Here is a 22141-nt window from a genome sequence, read left to right on the forward strand (position 1 = left end):
AGCAGGCTCATAGCAGAGGAGCCTGATGTGGGGCTCGATCCCATAATGCTGGGATCACGCCCTGAGCCGAAGGCAGACGCTTAACCGCTGTGCCACCCAGGTGCCCCTAAATAAACAAAATCTTAAAAAAAAAATCAGTTGAGGGTTAAATGTGGGGGACATATGACAGAATCTGTAATAGACACCTGCCTGATTTGCTGTTTAAGGTTGACTTAAAAAAAAAAAAGTAAAATCATGACTCTAAACATATGAAATGAACACTTGTAGGCAATTTAATCTCATTCATTAATTTAGAAGGAACAAAAAAGATGGTACAACTGATTTCGAGGAGAACTCAAAGGGCAGAGAGCCAATCAGAAACACCAGACTAATAACCATTCGTACCCACGGGACAAGGGTATTTGCATTTCTATGAACAAGAATTATTTGCATTACTATCAGCTTTCTGCAATTTATTGAATTATAAAATAACTCAGATTGGAGGTGCAAGCCCTTACAGAAACAGGTACTCCCAAATGGCACCCCACACGGGATACCATTAATCCTTTTTACCCATTTCTGTGTCTTACAATTTTTTCCAGACACCTCCTCCCACCCTCACCCAATGGATCTTTTCTCGAATGGACCTTTTTCTGTGCTCCTGCAATAGGATCTTTTACATATTAAAAGTGTGCTTTCCCTGAGAAGCTCTGTGCTGAAAGTGTGGCATATGTTCTTATTTGAAACATAAATTTTAACGTTAGCCCCAGAGATAAACACAATGTCACTCAGGTGCTTAAGCATATGATTGGTTCAAAGAGAACAACACTTTACATTGTATTTTCAAGAGAGAAACGTATTTTTATTGATTCACACCAGGTTTTAAAAAAACATCCAGAAATAATTTTATGTGGTCTAAGCACACATTTCTCTGATGCAATCTGAGCAAATGTTCACTTTCTCATGGGCAATGGGCAATCCTCTAATTAATAAAACCCCACATTTCGTCCTTATTTAATACTTGTCTCTTGGCAGAAGTGGGCGCGGGGAAGATCATGTCTGTCAAGCCTAACCTTAGAGACCCCCATGCTCCCCATGGTCGGCCCTTTCCCACCGCATGCCACCCCCCCACCACCTTCGAGACTCTGCATCCAGAGTGAACAGCCTTCCTCCAAGACACTGTCAGGAAAGCATCTGATACACTATCACAGGCTCCTGAGCACCGTATTAAGCTAAGAGGTTTTTACATTTTAATGGAAGATGAAGCCAAAGGGTGTGAACACGTTTTCTCGATTTCACATTTTTTTTTTTTTAGCAGTGAGGCATTTCCAGATCGGCTATGTCTTGCTACAAAAGTACCCTACTCAGTGAATTTAATGGTCTGGCCCTGTTGAAGGCATTTTTTAAAAAGATGGCTCCAAGTAGCAAACGTTGTAACCAACTTTATATTTTTCAAAATTTGGTGTATTTCGAAGTTTTCCTTCTTATTGGGAAAATAGATATACTAACCATACCAACATCCCATGGTTGGTAGGTAAGGGGCCTGGGAAGAAGACAAATTTCTGGGTTATTATAGGGCAGTGCTCTCCAGAATCTCTGGGGTGCTTGTTAACCATAGACACTTCTGGTTTTACCCCAGACCTAACAGTTGGGAGAATCTCTGTGGGTGGGGCTACGAGTGCTAAGAAGTACCCACATACACACTGAATATCCCCGGCTGTAAGGGATAGAGGCAAGGCTCATTTTATGAAAGTATCACTGGGACAAAAGGTCTTTCACCTTGAAAGCCAATTTCTCATGTGAGGCATAAACTGAATTCAACACACAGCACCTTCAGTTAGTGTGAGCAATGCCCATTAATAAACAGCAATTAATCCATAAAGCGAGTCTCATATTAAATACACTTCTGTCTACCCTTTATTTTTCCCTAATAAGTTACAATTTGTTTATTAGCATAAAATAAGTCATCAGTGGTTAATTCCTCTTCCCCAAATTACTTTTCCTTCTATTTTTTTAATTCTGGGAACACATTTCTTCCCAAATGGTCAGTCTTTAAGCATCACGGAAACACAGTAAAAACATTTTTTTTCTGGAAATAAATAAGGTGAGAATTTCCTCCATAAAAATTTTGTCTGAATTGCTCTCTATTATTTCTTTGTTTTTAATAAAGATTTTTATTTATTTTATTGGACAGAGAGAGACACAGTGAGAGAGCGAACACCAGCAGGGGAAGTGGGAGAGGGAGAAGCAGGCTTCCCGCTGAGCAGAGAGCCTGATGCAGGGCTCGATCCCAGGACCCTGGGATCATGACCTGAGCCTAAGGCCGATGCTTAACGACCGAGCCACTCAGGCGCCCCTGAATCGCTCTCTATTGTTTCTTCACCTCGTGTCTCTATTTCTTGGTCTTCAGGGTTTTCAGATTATAGGAGACTGTTAACCTTCCATTTCTTCCCTTGTTTCTTTAGTTCCTTTTATGCTACTTCCATAATTAATTCAGAAAAATGAAAAGTCTGTATTTGAAAATGTGAATGTCCATATTCTCCCGACCTCTGTCCACGGTACAAATCTTGTCCACCATACCTTGGATGTTTAAATCTCCTACACATCAGAGAATGCATTCCTCAGTCAATGTTCAAAACCAGGCATCGAGTCTGTTCACAGACCATCAAGCCATTCTGCTCCATGTCTTTCAATGGAGTCCTGTCATCGGGAACACTAAACATGCATTATTTTTGTGGAGGATTGAAGATGGCTGCATTCAAACACATGGTGTCTGGGCTCCCTTCTCTTAAATCTGGGCTGACTGATGACTGCTCTGATGAATAATGCAAGGCAGACATGACATTATGTCTGTTTTGGTTCTGCCTTTGATGACCTCTAAGGCAGGCTCTCCTTCCCTCCACCTGTCCTGAGTTACTGTGGAAGTCTGACTACTTGGAGACCGCCATGGTTGGAGGAAGCCCAAGCTTACCGTGTGCGCGGGCTGTGTAATTCAAGGTTTGAACCCTTCTTAGACAGTCCAGCAGTTCTCATTTTACAGATGGAAAATCACAACCCACCAAATTCAGGGATTCGTTCAAGGTAAAATCCCAACTACAGAACCTCTAATAGAAAACAGTTCTCTTGATTTCTGAGTGCACTGCCCTTTGGACTTTGATGTGGATCTCTCTTGGGAAAAATGAGTTTCCTCTCGAACATGTTACAATATACAAAAATACAGCTTTGTACTTTGAAAGCACACACCCTGCCAAGAAAAAGCAGGGAGGTCCTGAAAACTGGTGTAATTTTTGTCAGGGTACTGGCCACCAGCACCTTTTCCTGCTTTTACCAAAATAATTATCCAGGTTACCTTACTGACTTTTGCAATTTTCCTTTGTGGTTTTGACTCTGCCTCCTTGACTCTGTGATAAACATTAATGCTAATTTGTGTTCCCCTATATAAATTCATCTATATATTAACAAAAAACTTGCTAACCAATTAATTTTACTTTTGCTGTGTATCTCCCCATTTATTGACTAGAAAATTTAAAGTCATATTTGCACAAATCTCAACAACTGGGAGAGGAAAAAATTAGCATTTATAAATGAGCATTTATGAGTCATTCCCTATGTGCCTGGCAATATGCAAACTGGTTTCATATGTTGTTCCATTTGATATTCATATAAATTGTCAGTAATTATGCCATCTGAACTTTGCAGACAAAGAAAATGAGACTCAGAGGGATAATAAAATTTTTTTCATGGTGACACAGGCAGTGAGTGATGTCTCTGAGGCATCAAAGACCATGATGTTGAAGAGAGAGAAAAATTCTTTCCCTGCCTTCCAAGTCTTCTAGCTGGACTAAAAATTAAATTTACCTGAGACAGGTTCACAGAGAAAAAACCCCAAAGTTTTATTACATGTGCATCGAGGCCCAATAATGAAATTGAGACCCAAGGAAATGATCAAGGCCAGAAGTTTTTATACTTTTAGACAAAGAGACAATAAATCTTTGAGGAACTGGCAGGACAAAGAAAACTTAACTTTGGGAGCTTCTGTTAACAAGGAACTCTAACCAGAATTTGGGCTACCGTAGTAAATTAGTAAAAAGTAACAGGAGGTGCTGACACAGCTTTCTCAGCTCTGAATTCCCTCTCTCTGGTGGTAAGAATGTCTCCCTTTTCCCCGGAACAGGGAGGGTGCCTTTCACATGGGAGATTTACTTCCTGCTTTCAGGGGGACACAGGAGGGTCGTAGTGTCCTTCTTGCAATGCTGTTTTTTAAGTAGCTTTAATTCAAAATAATCAATATGCCAATGTGGCACGTTTTGGAGCAACCTGCCTTTGGTTCCTACAAGGTCATGTCCTCTTCACCACAGTTTACTGTAAAATAAACTACTGGACCCACCTTCTTCAGGGAGCAGATATGAGGAATGCTGCACCAACTGGGTCAATTCCACTGGACCAAGGCAGGAATGCGCATGACTCTCCCCTATGTTGAGAGGAGAAGGCCATGATGGGTGCAGCCCAGTCCCGGAGTTGTCATGCACACACACCGGCTTGGCTGTCTGCACACCTGTTAGCAAACCCCAACTCTATTGCTGCCTTGTCATTTGACCGCAGGCAATGACGTATTAACATTTTTTTTTAAGACTCAGTTTTTCCTTATCTCTAAATTGGATTTAATATAATCCACCTCAAGTGTTGTTATAAATATTTCATAAGATGATTCTTTTAGAGTGAAGAGCACAATGTTTGTCCCACCTGAAGTGCTCAGTAGAAACTGCTGGCTTCCTATGGCGACCAATACATGGGAGAGGCGGCCAACATCAGAGGCATCTCTGTGAACATGTATGTGGTCAAGACATGGAAATGTGTCCAAACTGAGCTATCAAAGGAATGGCAATGAAGGAAGTCACTGTCTTAGATCCAATTCTAAGAGCTTAACGGAAGTACAAAACCCAAGAAATATGACTAGATGGTCAGTATGGGCAAATCGGAGAGGGAGGACATAGATGGGAGATGGTGAGCGATGCTGGTAGGGTGGTGTGTGTGTGTGTATTTGTACACACACATAACATTAGCCAGGAAAGGCCGGTGTCAGCTTTTCCAGTATGACGAAGAGTTAAGAGATGTGAGTGGCTACGTCAACATGTTCGCTGGTGTGTCTGAGACAAGAGGGACTGGGTAGGGAAATCCACTGTGGAGAAGCAGCCCTAAAATATACAAGTGGTCAGGGGCCATGCTCAGGTAACGTGTGGGATGTATGTCAGAGGTAAGACAAAAAAGTCATGCAGCCTAATAAGGAAATGGTGAATACAAGTACGGTCCCGGTTGAGAACATTTAGTTTATTTGTTCTTGGAAAAGACCTCATGAAACTTGAAAACTGTATAGAAATAGAAACTCCAGAGACCTTTAGGCAGCCAAGCTCGGCACTGTTTGGATTTATTCAAACAGTCCTCTGAAGTTTGAAGGTTTATGGGCAATTGGTTTTTCACAGACTTGACTAAATTTTCAATAGGGGACAACTCACTTAATCTTCCATTTTATTCAAAATAAATGAAAAGGAATTAGAAGATACCTTGGTGAGTTGGTACAAGACTAACAAACACTACATCGTTTGTAGAGTCATTTAATGGAAGTTGCTAGATGTCATTTAGAATTGGACTTTGAAGAGTAGTATTCTCTTTAAACTTGAACCAAAATGGAAGTTATCATTATATGTTTTAAATATGTATTGACCACCATACTTTCAGGGACTGTAAAAAAGCTGAGCTTTAGAATAACATCAGAAATTATTACAAACATATGCATAAATACTTTGAACACCATTCTTATCTGTCATCAATAATGTTTAAGAATATGTATATTCTTTACTCATCTATCAGTCTATTATTTGTAAGTAGATGCATTTACAGAATTACTCTCTAAATACAGGAAATATGATGAATACATATTGAAAGATTAAATTTCACATCTGTTGTAAATAAAATGTTACTATCTTTTGATTTTGGAATGTGTAAATATCTAGAGGCTGTGTTAAAGTTTATATAACTAATTTCCAATGTCTGCACATAATGAAAGCTGGGATGAACTTTAAACAGTGGTTATAAAATTCTACCCACTTAAAGATAACGCTAATTTTTTTCTTTTGCCAGCCTTTTTATGACTTAGCTAATAACTGGGCTTTTACTCAAGACCAGCTCATATTCTAACACTCTGAGTAGATATATTATTGCTCCTTCCTTCCTTCTTTTAAGAAAAGGTAACTAAAGCACAGCAAAGGTAAGTGTCTTACACAAGGTCACACAGCTCTTTCTTTCTCTAGAGCCTACCTGGTTAAGCCACTATGCTGCCCTGCTTCAACTAATACATGTGCCTTCACTGAATACATCCCAGAAATTGACAATTACACTCATACTTTTGAAAGTAAGCTTAATTAACTTCCCATGTGATTCTTACATCAATTTTGTAGACTTTGGTTTGCCCACTACTGGTCTACCTTTTTTCTTCTATTTCACAGCACTGTCCCAAAGAGAAGATGGTCTGATTCTTTGGGTTGTCTGTGTAATGCCATAATTATATGTTTGTGTGCTGAATTATTTTGATTGACCTTTGAAATCTATTGTTTTTCTTTAAGGAAATCATTCTCATAATTGCCATGAGCAGATTGTATGCCCATGAATAGGTAAGACTATCATAGTTAAAAAGAGGAAAATCATGCGTATAGAGTTTCCTCATTATTCTTTGATTCTAGAAATAGAGATAAAAGAATAAAATTGTATTTTTTAACATGAAAATTGTACTCTTGCCGGGCAGTCATTTTCCTTACACATTATCAACTCTAATCAAGTTGATTAAATATAAAATATATATATATATATATATAATGAGTTTTCTGAAGTGACATCCAGAGCACTTACAACTAATTTTAAGAAAAAAAGCACATGATATAAATAAAATTTGTGCTATTATATTGTGTTACAGCACCACTCGCCAGAAAAATTACACATTGACCTCTCCCCATTTCTGTCTCATTTGTGCGTTTATGCAGAAATGAGTATTTTTCTTCATGTCTGTGTGTTTGTTTAGAGACTACATTTTCTTTAGTGTTCTGACACTGGAACAACAGTAAGTAAATAGATTAATTAGAATCACAGGTCCACTTTTGTTATCAACTATAATCATTTCCTCTAATTGGGCTTGTGTTGGTTCATTACAATCAGTGTCTATCAATCAGTAAAAGAAAATTTCACAAATATGCAAATGGCGTTTCCCAGCAGGGAACCGGCATTGTCAGTAGCAATGAAGGCTCTTGTCTTATGATTAATAATTGATAATATTGAGCAACATAATCATGAATAGAACTTTGAAGATGAATTTATTAGCAGGTATTCCTATATATTAGATATGACACGCCACTTGCGATCACAAATCACACATTTAAACTTTTTCAGAATTTCTTAAAGTTCTATGAATATTCCTAGAAAAGAAGTTGTAAAAAGTGTTAAAATTTTTTCTGTGTACCACTCATCAGAGTATTTTGCTTCCAAATTTTTTACATTTTCAGTGTAGGAAAACTAGTTATTATTATTTTTTGTAGCAGATAGAGATTCCTGTAAAATGTGAGTATGAAGACTGCCTTCACTAGCAGGGGAGCCAAACTGCCTGGGAGAGAGCCCGTTATGGAAGGCTTTCTCATTTATTCACCGAATTATAAATGAGCCCACGGTATTCATGTTCTAGAAAGATATATGTACTTGAGATGAACTGAAGGATATTATTTGGCTATCCTTGGGAATAACAACTGAGTGTTTTCATAGTACTCCTTAAAACAAGTATTGCGGTATTTTGCACACTCTAAGATGCCATCAGTTGAAAGACAAAACACTATTTTATGTAGCACTATGAAAGAATAGAGCTATCAATTAAACTGTAACTCATATTTGACTTGAGAGATGTTAAAATGTGAAAAAAAATGTGCATCTTGGAATGAATGGAATGCAATAGTATTTCCCTATTTATGCAACTATTTAGACAAAAAAAATCATTTCAGGGGCTTACTTGGGTAAGTTCTGTGATACACTTTAACTCTAGGAGGGCAAATTCCCTTAATTTCTCTTCGCTACCTGAATTAGTTTTCCACAAAGCCAGCTTCATTCTTTCTCTCTTCTGTGCTCCCCTCCCTTTATTTTTCCCTGAGATGTTTTTGTCATTGGTAACATCTTATCACCATCACAAAATTTCCATCAAAGATACCAAAACCACCCCTTGGGCTTGTTCCTATGGGTAGTGTAAGACAATGCCACTTCTTCAGAAAATTCTTTTCATCTTACATTATAAAAGGAAATAAGAGAATTTGTTTTCAAATGGTTATTGTTCAAAAGGTTTATTGTTCTTGGAACAGTGAAGTTCTTCAGTTTGTTAAGTGTGTGTTTAACTTGCTTTTATTCTGTATATTTCTAGTAACAAGAGCATGTAAAATGACAAACAATAGAGAAAGAAAACACTCTTTGTTTTCTAAGCAAGAAGTTTTACATGAGACTCTATTATTCTTTTTTTTCTATCCACCAGAGCTTAGGACAACCACAGGATTGATAGCTTTGGACAACAGTGCATGCAGCCAGCCCTGCTGGTGGTGTTTGGGGCGTTAAAGCAATCTTGCTATCTTGCTGGTATTTTAATAACACTGATGCTATTTGTCCTTAAACTACACGGAGTTCTTCTGGTGACCAGGTGGCAGAAATTACTGGAAATAGGAGCATTCCAAACCCTGTTTTTAAAAGGATACACTGTAATTCTTATTATGGGAGGCTGTCCTTCTGCAAATAGGCTTTTAAATTACTTGCAACATTACAAGGTTCGAAGTTACTAATGACAATACCCTTCCTTTTATTTATTTATTTCTGATAAGATATCAGGAAAATTCATTTAAAAAATTTATTCATGTCTTCTCAGTTGCTCTTTATCTATTGGCATTTTATAACATATGGAAAGCTTACGAACACAAAAACCAAATTTAAAAAAAGGACTTCTTTTCATATCGTGTGTGTGTGTGTGTGTGTGTGTGTGTGTGTGTGTTATGTGTGTAACAGATCCATGAAAATTAAATTATTTCAGGGCATTTGAGGCCTTGTCATCTCCGATGATTTCAGCCTCACCAGCCAGAATCACAAGGGCACATTTGTGATATGGTTCCTGATAAACAGCTTCTATCACAAAGACAAGAAAAATTTCCTTGATAATGCTGCACCCGGGTGGTGGAGGACCTATAAATGTTTTTAGTAATAGCATTCAAGAACTCTGATGGTTCTAAGAACAAGAATGATCTCCGTAAAATGGAAACAAATTCTAGAGGTGCCATTTGCTTACACATCTAGCTTTAATAATTTCCTCAACGACTTGAATCTTAGTGAATCTCTCAGAAAGAGTTCTAGTTCAAAATTTACTACTGTGGCTTCAAATTCTCATGCACCTCCCAAAACCAAAACCATCCTCTGAAATAAGATGCTTTGGTGTTAACAGGTAAAGAAAAAACAGAGGATTGTTAGCCCCTTTTATGACCATTTTCTGATTCCCACTTGGACAGAAGAGTGAGAAGCTGAAGCTTACATCTGAATGCGAAAGGGGAAGCATGTCGTCTTGTAGTGCGGAACTCATTTTTTGTGGAGGTTTAGTTAAGGACCTTCCAATAAGCTGGTGATTTAAGAAATCTGTCAGGGTCCATTGAGCCCAGGGGGTGTTTTCAGTAACACTGACCAAAATCTTGAGATGGCATCATCTTACCAAACTGATGAAGGCATGGAAAATGTTTGACATTTCAAGGAGTAAAAGGAGTGAGATCATCTTTACTCAAGCTGTATAAATTACTTGATCCCACAAACTTCTGGATCACGTGAAAGACCTTTCTTGCTCTTCCGTATATTACCAGGCAGCTTACTGAGCAGAGTAAGCCGTTTACAAACCTGTGAATGGTTAATCCACAGCTAAGCTCTACTTAAAAACTTCTTGGGTCGGTTAGTAGTAATTAATTCTTTTGTTATCTTTCTCAGTGAAGGAAATAAAAATATTTTTAATAGCCTTACCAATTTAATGATTCCTATTATCCAGTATTCTATAGTGCAAATATACCATTTTATTCACAATGTTGGGGATTTTTTCTAGATATGAGATTCTCAAACAAGAACAGAAACATTGCCTAACTTAGATCATGGAGATATATCAAAGTATGTTTATTCTTGTGTCCCTCCCCAACCCAGGAAGGAGGGTAATAAACAAGGGCAAACCCAGGTTTTAACCACACATGTCGTGTCAAAAGATCATACTGAATTCTCTGTTACAGTTAAGAAATGATTGTTGAGATTTTATTTTTCATTCAAATTTGTTTAAGACAGTAACACTGTTAAATCACCTCTCTTTAAAAGGATGAACTAAATGTATCAGTAGCCTGAATAACAATTGGGGGGCTTTTACTGCTTATGTAGCTCGTTCCTAATTTGATCTCGTAATGTAATAAATGTAAATGTAATAAAAATATGTAAACATTTTCTATGTGCTCAGTAACAATCTCACATGGCCCATTTTTAAAACTGGAAAGCCAATGAGCACTGTCATCTTATTTTGTAGGAGATACATAATAAATAAGATGCATCAGTTTTATATCTGAGGTTTGGGGGTATCTTTCCAACTCCCAAGTTATACTTCTGCCTGGTTTATAGCACAAGCTTTCATTTTATTTAAATAAGCAAATGAAGACTTAGAAGGTGTTTAACTACCATTTCATTATTGTTGGAACTTCTTTTTTCAAAGAGATTTGTGCATGTAGAGGCAGCCTCTTCAAAGAAAAAGTAAAAATTATGTCTGGGAGACCTGGAGATGTTTACTTATGGTCCCAGAATTTGAGGAATTTGGGCAGTTGTCAAGTTGTGGTAGCATGCTCTCTGAAAAATATCAGCTTGGCTTACTCTGAAGAATGCACTAGATATGAAATATTCTTATTAGTCTTAACCTTCAGAGAAAAGCATAGCTGTGGCAATTGAGTTTGAAATTAAACCAAATGCTCTATTTGCGTGTATGCACCAAACTGATGGAGTCTGATTTTGTGATTCTTAGAAACATTTGGTTTCTTTGGTGAGCCTGCTATTTAAACACCTGCCCCACTTTTCCATCTCTGAGAGCCCAGGTCCATGGCGCAACCCGCCCCCCCCCCCCCCCCCCCGCCACAGCTGTAGCCTGCCCGAGATCTTGTCAGTGGACAGCTGGTCTCTAACCCCTAATAGCAATTGCTTGGCTCCGCTCCGGGGACATGCTTCTCAGACGCACAGGACATTATCATGTTTATCACACACGACAGCATCAATAGCAAATGTGAATTAAATTTTGTTTTGCAAATTTTTTGGCACAAGACTGTTAGACATACTTGAAAGGAATTGAAAGATATTATTTAGCGACAGTTGGGAATAACAATTTAGAGTCTTTGCAAACATTACAAGTCTTATAATTATTCAAAATCACTCCTACAGATGGATCACAATCGTAATAATGAACCTTTTCGTGGTACTTGCCATGTGCCAGGCCTGTTCTCAGTACTTTACAGATTCTAATGCAAAAATACCTCATAACAACCAAAGAAGAAGGACTATTATATCTAAAGGAAACTGAAACATTTAGAAGTTAATAACCCAAGATAGCCGAGATGATACAGCCAGGAAGTGGTGGATTTGAGTTGTGAACCCAGGACACGTACCAAATGCTCTCCTTTACAGCAGACAATATGGTTGTCAAAGAGCTCTTGGCATCTCTTTCACGACAATACAATTAAATGACCATACTCATGAGCATTTTGCCTGTTCAGAACAGCTATAAGTAAAGCTACAACTGTTGTTAAGCGTCGTTAATTGTTAACTGTTAACTAACAGCAAGTGATATCACAACTGTTAATTTTGGTTGCAAACATCAGTAGACTCTGAAATAATTTGAAATTTGGTAGTTATATTTGCTCATTAAGCCCCTGGATAAATGTCATATTAATTAGATAATTGTTACAGTGGTTTACATTTAACCCAAATCTTTCTGGAAGACTAAATTATACCAATGTCTTAGTAATGCTTCTTCAATTAATCACACAGTCATATTAATAATCCTACTAATATTCAAGCCACTCATTCATCCCTATGAAAAGCCAAATGTCCCGTAGAAAGCCTGGTTTTCACTTGTCATGCTTAGGTATTAGGTAAGCTCTTTAAAGCACTTCCTAGATAGATAAAAATGTGTGTGTAGTATTGACAAAATTAGAAATGCATTAAGAATAACATAAGATCACTTGTTAAATTACTTTTTCTTTTCTTATACTTAAAAGATAAGTTTGTATGTGCCAAAATATTATGTAATGGAGAATTAAAAAAATCAAAACAAATATAATATTACATATAAAACTCTGTCGTCTTTAAGCTGAAACAGAATTATGAGTGTCATTCCGGTGAGTGACCCACCTATTTCCCAAAACTCTACCTGTCCCCTCATTAATGAAATCCAGTGCATCTCTATAAATCTTGAAGAATAGTCACCTCTTGAGATTATGGCCAATAATCATTCCACTATTTACTTTTCACAGAAATTAGTGGTAAAGCAAATAATTTTTTCTCAGCTACTTGAAAAAGTTACTATTTCAGGTTCTTTACCAAATTATGTCTTAGCTTGACCTCAAAGCTGTAGTATAGTTCCAGGACAGGATGACAAACAAATCATTCTGTTGGTAAACAGTATAAGCTCCTTCTGTAAATATTTTATGATTGACTCTGAAACACATACAGAAAGAGAAGTTTCAGAGAATCTAGGACAAATACAAAGACAAAGAGAAAGCAGAATCCTTTCTGGTAGTAACTTAATTTTCCTGATTATTTTGGGCCCACAGTTGAATCTCTGATGATCCAACTGTATGCGGTGATAAGCAGAGAGCAATGTTTCGTATTTCATTCTCTATGCACCCCACCCCTCTTTGGGTAACTGTGCCAATAGGTCATGGGGAGATACATGGAGCACACAGCTCCCTACCTGTGGCCACAAAGAACTTCTTTGGGCATATGCTGAATAGGGCATTAGAAGCATGGGATTCGGTAACTGGGGCGAGCTCTTGGGGCTAGGGGTAGGGGGTGGACACCAGGGTGCTGATGTAAATGGGCCCACATATACATGATGCGCATCAGATCTCAGTGACATTCATTTCCAAGTTACCAAGGAAGGAGCCTTACCCGGGCCTTCTGCTCCATTTCTAGCATTAATCTCTCATGTTGCTCAGCTATGGCCAGTGTCGCAGAATGGACCTTCTGATAGATCATTTCTCCTTCCCTTGTTTGAAAAGTGAATAGTCCTTCTCCTGTGTCACACATTCTGTGAGAATAGAGATAGGGAAAGAGATGGGTCTTCACGTGTTCAAGTGCGTAACAGTTCTCCATGTAAAAGATATCCGTGCCCTGTGTCACCCTCCTCCTTGACTTCCATGGGAATTAGGGAAGCGGATTCAGCCTTGACCAAGCCAACCAACCAACAAGCATATCTTTAAATGGTACATGAGACAGAACGAAGGGTAAAAACCCATGACTATTTGGAATTTTAAAGATGAAGCGTTCACAACCCTACAGAGAAACAGATACAAGTGGGTTCAGTCACGGCAGTGCAGCACTCACATGTCTTATTATACAAGCAAATGGTTGTTTTCTTTAAGGATTTTCACATCTGTGTTATCATAACCCTGTTTCTTATGATTTGAGAGCTTTTGAAATGTAAAGAACTTGAGAAAAATCTGCAATTTTATACTCACTCTAGTAGGAACCAAGAAGACTACACATTTTTTAGTTTATGGATTTGCATACATAGGCTGAATCTTAAACCGAGTGATCCTTAAGCAAATCTTGTGCATCCTAAGAAATGACCTGGCATAAAGACCCTATTTGAATGTGAGGATATTTGGTTGAATTTTGGTTTGGCACTTACCAGTAGTGTGACCTTGGGCAAGTTAAATACCTTGCCTATACCTCCTTTTCACATCTCTAATATAGGAAAAATAGTACTCATCTTATAAGATCCTTATGATAGTTGAAAGACCAATCTAAATATCCACTGTAGAGAAACGAGTGACTTAATTTTAGTATTTTTATCTAATGGACTATTACACAGTAATTACTATGTCATTTCCGAGAGCATATAATAACACTAAAAGTTCTTACTGTGTACGTTTGAGAGGAAAAAAATCAGAATAAAAATTTTTTTGATTATTTAATTATAATTACCTTTTTAAAACATAATCTTCTTGGAAGATTATGTCACCTTGTGAAGGCAAAAGGATTATAGGTAAATTTTATTAACAAAGACTTATTCTAACACAAAAAATATTTCTAATTAATACTTTAAGCCAGCCTTATAAAAATAATTGGAGGCCCTCAGAAAGAGTCACTCTCTATCAATATGATGTGAACTACTCAGATACTGGCTATTAGCTGGATGGCTGTGTCGTTGGTTTTCAGATTATAACATCAAAAGACTTGCACAAGATGTTCCTGAGGCCAAGCTATGTCTTCCAGCACCAAAAGGATTTTGGATTCTTCTCTATGACTTTCCAAGGGGTTTTCGGTAGAAAAGAAATGTCTCAAGGGTCTTCAGACATTACAGAGGCTGCGAATGCCATCCCGTAGGGGCCTATAATAGCCAGCACTTAGCTTCTGTGAAAAAGATCTTAATAAAATTCACACAGCGTGAAATGGAAAGTCTGGGGGGAAAATGAAGCATTTTCACAAAGTGAAACAAATGAGCTTTCTTTGTTGATTCAGAGGAGTAACGAAGTCCTACAGCCCGAGTGGGCGAGGATGGACACGTGGTGAGCCAGCCTGTTCCGACGTGAGTTCTGTTCATTGTCATCTGGAAAGCACTGCTTATGAGCCCTCGGAAATGAGATAATGAAGACACCGACTGTCATTTCTCAGTCATAGAAAGGCAGAGGGCTAACTTCCTGGGACTCAGCCGCCCAGAGAGGATCTGAAAGCTCTCGGAAGGTTTCCTCCAGCCTCTGAAACACAGACTCCTATCAACTCCAGCCTTTGACCAGCAAACAAGAAATGAAAACGTGCTAGCTTTAAAAAGTGAAGTCATTTTTGGTCAAAGGTGGTCTTTCTTCAATGCGGGTCGCTACAGCCAAGCTGGTCACACTTCTAAAGTGAAATCAGTTCAGACTTACTGACTTTTGTCTGCAGTGTTGGAATAAACAGCTTAGGTTTCCCTGCTTATTGTTTAAAACATGTCCTCTTGGGGCATGTAGGAAACAGATAGATTTACTCCTTCTTATATGTCCGAATAGTTTTGTGGGAGCAAGCCAGTACTAGAGCAGATGGGGGGAGAGATGCCGTCATTCGGACTTGCTACTCCACGTGTGGTCCACACCGGCCTCACTGGGAGCCTGTCCAGATTACTGGATCGGAGCCTGCATTTTCTAGATCCCAGGTGACTCCTCTGCACATTATAGTTTGAGAAGCACTGGCCCACAGAGTTCTTTCTACACGTCACCATTTCATTAAACAGGAGCGAGAGATGACACTCGGGACCCAAATGAGGACCGATCAGAAACTGTGTTTGCTCAGCTTTAGATGGTGACATAGGTCACCAAAGGTCAGAAAGGAAACACCATGACAACAAGGACAAAAAACCTAAAAGAATCCTTTCCTTAAGTGGGGAAGAGCTGAGAGAGAGGTGCTACCTTGAGTATCCTAACCTCCTAGCCACTAACATGCGCGTTCCTCAATTGCATTTATTTGGAGATAAGGTGAGAATGCGGACACTGTATGCTTGTCTTGGCTCCAAACTGAATTTGATTGACATTTATAGACAATTACAACTGTTAGCTCTCTTTCTACTTAACAAGGTATTTTCACAAATTAATACTTTTTCTTATCAAAAATTCAATGTTAAAGAATATAATCTCTAAGATCCCTTCAGCTTTAAGGAACAAAGTAGAGCCTCATAAAAATGCTAAGTAGGACGGACACACTCATTTCCAGGGTGGTTTTTGTTTTTGTTGCTTGTTTTCGACATTGTGACCTAGGGGACGTTATAACAGTACAGGATCCATAGTCAAAGGGCACAGATTTCAACCATCACGTGGCCGGTCATGCTCATTAATCCCTTAGCTCACTGTAAGGCAGGCAGGCAATGTTCTGAACCCGAGGATGAAAAGGGTGGAAACATACAGGACTCATTGCCTCTGAGGCTCTGCAAGGAGTGGGGAAGATAGGCATTGTTGTGAGAAGGACACACTTAACCGCAGTGAGTGCTAGCAGGGTGAAGCATGGGGGGCTGACCTGAACACATTATTTTACCAATTCAGTCCCTTATCTATAAAATGGGGGCAAAAAGACTTGTTACAAGATTGTTTCCTTTTGTCTTTTAATGAAACCAAGTGACAATGGTCAGGAAGGGATGAACTCAGTAGGCCATGACTGCCCAAACCCTGCACAGTCCAAAGAAAGGCCTGTGTTTGGGGGGGGGGTGTCCCTTGGCCAGTTTCTGGACTATAACCTATGAGCCTTTGGAATATTCAGCCTGATAAGAGTGAATTTTGTGTGTCTGAGGCCTTGAGCCATGCTGTACCAATTTGACCGGATGAGTTTATCCTAACTTTATGCCTGTTTGGCTCTGGTGGAGGCTGGAGGCTGAGTGGCTCACATTGATCCCGTGGACTCTGCCTGCCTATGTAACTGATCCGTAGTAAAACCCTGATGCTAAGGCTTGCTGTAGCTGCCCGGTTAACAAGGCTTCCCGTGTCTTTCACACATCATCGTGGGGGAAACAAGCACATCCCGGGTGACTGCCCTGGAGGGTCCTGGAAGCCTGAGCCTGTCCCTGCTGGCCTTCCTCACCTGCACTTCCACTGTAGTAACCATAACTATGAGCAGCTTCACCTTTTCTGAGTCCTGTGTCTTTCTAGAGAAACACTGAGCCTGAGGGGGTGTTGGGGACCCCTCCACACAAGGCAGCCAGCATTTGTTAGGTTGTCAATAGGGTTCGATAGAGTAAGAGTCTAAGAAAATCCTAGTATTTTCCCTCAATGGCTCTTTTTCTTTTCTCTTTCTTTCTTTCTTTCTTTCTTTCTTTCTTTCTTTCTTTCTTTCTTTCTTTCTTTCTAGATTTTATTTGTTTGAGAGAGAGAGCGAGAGAGAGCATGAGCTGGGGGAGAGGCAGACTGCCCACTGAGCAGGGAGCCTGATGCGGGGCTGGATCCCAAGACCATGGGCTCATAACCTGAGCCCCAGCCGGACACTTCACTGACTGAGCCACCAGGAGCCCCTCAACGGCTGTTTTTCAAATTCCATTTATCCTCTCCTTCTCTATCCCATCTCCCCACTCACTTCCACAGTCTTTCAAAATAACAGTACTCCCAATCTAGTCTCTGCTGTGTTCTCATAAGGACTAACCAGAGTTCACTTGAATGAATGTCTTTGTTCAAAGGAAACAGAACTCCAAATGAGGTGCTGCACTATGCAGTGTTCTCCCAGTTCCCCTCAAAGAGGAGAAACCGCTCTAAAAGAGGGTCCCCTGGAGGCAACTTCACTTGAGAATATGCCCTACATACCATGTAAGCTATTAATGACTGCCCTCCTTTTCCTGCCTTTAAATCTCAAACTTAACTCTGTATGGTTAAGTTCCAGTCTTTTTTCCAAATGACAAACAAAAGAAATTCACCAAATCAAAAGTTATGGGAACACTTTACTTTTAAAAAGTGAACACAGATACTTTAAAATACGTATCTGTGAGTCTTTAGATACAATTTTACTACAGATGAATCTGTCCACCTCTGGCAATGTTGTCCACGTTCACGGCTGTATGACTTCATTTTCAGTGTAAGTTTTGCAATACTGTAGACATATTTCACAGCCAAATATTTACCTTATGTGAACACAAAAATTTTTTTAATGTTTTTTATTATATTATGTTAGTCACCATACAGTACATCCCTGGTTTCTGATGTAAAGTTTGATGATTCATTAGTTGTGTATAACATTTTATTTTTTATTTTTTTTAATGATTTTTTATTATCTTATGTTAGTCACCATACAGTACATCCCCGGTTTCCGATGTAAGGCTCGATGATTCATTAGTTGCGTATAACACCCAGTGCACCATGCAATACGTGCCCTCCTTACTACCCATCACTGGTCTATCCCATTCCCCCACCCCCCTCCCCTCTGAAGCCCTCAGTTTGTTTCTCATAGTCCATAGTCTTTCATGCTTCATTCCCCCTTCTGATTACCCCCCCCTTTCTTTATCCCTTTCTCCCCCTACCGATCTTCCTAGTTCTTATGTTCCATAGATGAGAGAAATCATATGATAATTGTCTTTCTCTGCGTGACTTATTTCACTTAGCATTGCTATCTCCTCCAGTGCTGTCCATGTTGCAGCAAATGTTGAGAACCCGTTCTTTCTGATAGCTGAGTAATATTCCATTGTATATATGGACCACAGCTTCTTAATCCAGTCATCTGTTGAAGGGCATCTCGGCTCCTTCCACGATTTAGCTATAGTGGACAATGCTGCTATGAACATTGGGCGTGCACACAAAAATTTTAAACTCTCAGCAATGCAGAAGAGTGGAGCACTTTCCTGAAAACCCCGTGGTGTTATCTATTCAGTATTTAAAATTTAATGTTTAATTATAGAAAGTAATGAAATTCTTCAAAGCACAGCCTTTCTGCAGAGCCGTTAAAACCAATTAACACTTTTATTCCATTAACAGTTTAATCTTTATTGTCATTTAACAATGCAGGCATTTACTTTCTTTTTAGCAGCTACGAAAAGGCTGAAGTTTCTCTCTATGAGCTCTTGTGAGTCAGACTTGGATCTGGGGTAAGAGAGTGCAAGCAAAATGGACAAACAGACAAAAGCAATTGGATAGCAAGTCCAGAAATAGACCCAATTCATATGAGAGGTAAATATGTGAAGAAAGTGTCAGCTCCAGGCTGTAAGGGAAGCTGCACTCTCCAATAAACTGTGTTGGACACTGGTCATTAGAAAAAATATTGCATCCACATCTCTACCTCCAGTGATAAAAACTGCAGAGAAAGCAAGTGAAAAAAAAAGTAGTAGAAGAAAATACGGAAGAATTCCTATATAAACTCAAAGGAGGAAGGAGTTTCAAGCTGTGATCCAAGTCAAAAGGTGACAAAAGAAAAAATGAATGAATCTGCCTGTAAAAAACTTTTTTAAAAAAGACAAAAGATATCATACATATTAGCAGGCAAATAAAAACTAGGAAAAATATTTGGAACTCACAACACCTGATGACTTGTCATCTATAAAGTAGGTATATTGTGTCAGTACTTTTTTCAGAGGGTTGTTTGAACATTAAATGAATTAATATATGTAAATCCGAAACAGTGTATGTTATTATTATTATTCATTAAATAATAGTACTATTATCACTAATACTGTCAAAATAGATACCTAAAACACAGTGCTAAATGAGAAAAGGGTGACAGTAATATGTATAGTGAACTAACGTTTTCGTAAAAAAAGTATGTCTTTGCTTGCATGTACATGAAACTCTGGATGAATGCACAAGAAAGAAACTGTGTTTTTTTTTTTAAGACTTATTTATTTATTATTGAGAGAGAGAGCGAGAGTGAGAGAATGTGTGCTGGGGAGAGGGGCAGAGAGAGACTGAGTCAAGCTGACTCCATGCTAAGCAGGGCAATCCCAGGACCCTGAGATCATGACCTGAGCCAAAACCAGGAGTGGGATGCTTAACTGATTGAGCTGCCCAGGCACCCCTCACTAATACTTCTTTATGTAAATGGTCAAATTAAAAAAAGAAGTGCTATTAATTTATTAATTGAATTTTAATTAATTAAAATTAAATCAATGTTGAATTCTAAAACAAGGGTACTCGCACAGGGTTTTTGTGAAGATATAGTGTATATAATGTGCCTAGCTTGGTCTCTGTCACTTAGCAAATACACTTTACTGTTACACTTATAAAATACTGTGCTGATCATTTGGGGCCTCCCTTCCAATTGACACCCACCCACCCCCACACACACACTCTCTCTCTCTCCAGTTTAGCACAGACATCTGATCTGATTTTCAAGACAACCGGGTTTGCAGAGTTCTGGTTTGTAATGAAGGGAAATAACAGCACCAATTGTAGCAGTGGTGAGAACAGCAGCCAGCGCTCAGGGTCAAGGACTTCGGCCAGGCTTGGGGTTGAACACAGCACGTGCATTACCTCACTGAGCCTCAAACACCTGCAAGGACCTCACTGCTTTCCCTTACAGAAAATACCGTCCTAAGTAGGTGAAGGAATCTGCCCAAGGTCATTGAAATGTAAGTGGCTGAGCTGTGGTCTGAACTCAGACCTGTGATTTTAGAGGGAGGCTCATTATCACTAAGCTAGATTTTGTTCATTCACGATGAGAAGCAGAAATGCATGCATAATTCTTTAATTATGAAAAGCTCTGTAGTGGAGAGAAAGAGAGAGCTCAGCACAGGGCCTGGGATAGAACAGTTTGAAGGTGCTCTCTCCCTCTCCACTGCTGTTCCTTTTCTGTCAAACTAAGTTCCCGAGAGTATTTCTCAACGCTGTGCCCTTACAATGCATGTTAAGGTAAATCAGCCCATTAATCAATACAACAGGTGAATTGCAGTCAAACCCTCCCTGCACGCCCAAATTCATGTCAAATCCTTTGTAAGGGGAAAGGTATAGTAGAACATTTGCCAGCCTCTCTGCCTCCTGACTGTATTATTGTATGGCTCCAAACATTTAATGCATATAGTGACTGTTGGTTGATTTCACTATTGGGACCTTAGGGATACAATGTTTCCCTCAAACAAGCTGAGAAACCTGATCCTGCAAGGAGATCCTGATTTTAGTCCAGGATCTGCTGGAAATTAGCTTTGTGAAATACCTTTTTGATCCTTTATAAAACTAAGTGTTTTTTTTTTTTTTTAAATGAAAGAGTTGATCTAAGTGATCTCGAGTGTACAAATCTGTCTGAAGATTAAGTCTTCCACTTGTGATGGCCAAATCACAATCACATTAGTTAAAATATTGCCATCTTTTTGAGTATTTTCAAAGTTTTAATGTTATTCTATTTTATTTACTTTTTCTTACTTTTGAATTTTCTCCTTCAGTTTTTCAACTTAATGCAAAAGTCAATAGAGTATCCCCCAAATTTTGGCTTTAGTGAATTCTTAAAAAGAGATACCTATAAGATGCTTTTCTACTTACCTTCCTTTCTGCCTCAAAAATTTAGAACTGAGAAATCCACCAGGTGAAGATGTGAAGTAAGTCATAACACTTTAGTTGCTATTTAATTACTAATACATATGATCACAAATTACTACCAATATCATTATTATATTGCTACATTAGATGTTTATGAGGGGTTAGGGCAAAAAATTTTTTTAAAGGCTTACAGCTAATTTTATATTCACCCTGTATACATATCTTCTGGTGGCTTTATTGGGAAAATATTGGATACTCCTTGAGGATTAGGGGTTTAACATCCTTAACCCCCAGGGCAATCACAAAAAACACCTAATGTACTCCATAGGCTTGTGGACTGAAAGATTTGAAAATTATCAGTATGATGGCTACCTGACAAGTATTGATTTTGTAGTCCCTGAGAGTGAAAAATAAAACAAAATAAAATATAAGAGAGATTTTTTTTTTTCTCCCTAAGAACAGTCCCCTGGTGTTAGTGTTAAGTTCTTCTGAATGGAATAGGCCAAACCATCACAAAGAGAACAGAGAACTGATCCCTCTTATGTTCCTGGCTGACATATACTAGTTCTATTTTAAAACCATTTGGGGGAGGCTGGGTGTAGATCATATGAAACAGCTACCGACGTAGACTCAAGCCGATTTGTCTGGGAAAGAGCTAATAACAAAAGCAAGTCAAGCGAAAACTTAAATTCTGTCATTTAGAAATTATACTTCCCTTTTAAAGTGAATTTGACTGCCAAGATATGGTTGGGAAATTTTTACAGTTTAACATGTAAGTTACTAATATTTACTCACTGAATTAGAGGAGTTATGCTTCTCCTCACCATTTTGAGAGGAGCCTAAAAATGAGATCATTATATTCCCTCAGAGCAAAAGAGCCTGTAATCAGGGTTTACAAATTATGTTTTTATTCTCTT

General features: G+C 38.7%; 1 protein-coding gene across 2 annotated transcripts in view; it reads right to left on the minus strand.

Moving 5' to 3' along the window:
• DOK6 (docking protein 6) overlaps positions 1-22141 on the minus strand; it is a 359455-nt gene that overhangs the window by 77431 nt on the left and 259883 nt on the right. For both annotated transcript variants that reach the window (XR_015727578.1, XM_045790250.2), the window contains exon 6: positions 13210-13348. Coding sequence is in view for 1 of the 2 variants with exons in the window: in XM_045790250.2 (XP_045646206.1) it covers positions 13210-13348 (139 nt within the window). In the remaining variant the exon portion in view is untranslated. The remainder of the gene's footprint in view (positions 1-13209; positions 13349-22141) is intronic.

This window comes from Ursus americanus, chromosome 19 (genome assembly GCF_024610735.1).
Source record: "Ursus americanus isolate L20-20 chromosome 19, mUrsAme1.1.p, whole genome shotgun sequence".
NCBI classification, from domain to species: domain Eukaryota; kingdom Metazoa; phylum Chordata; class Mammalia; order Carnivora; family Ursidae; genus Ursus; species Ursus americanus.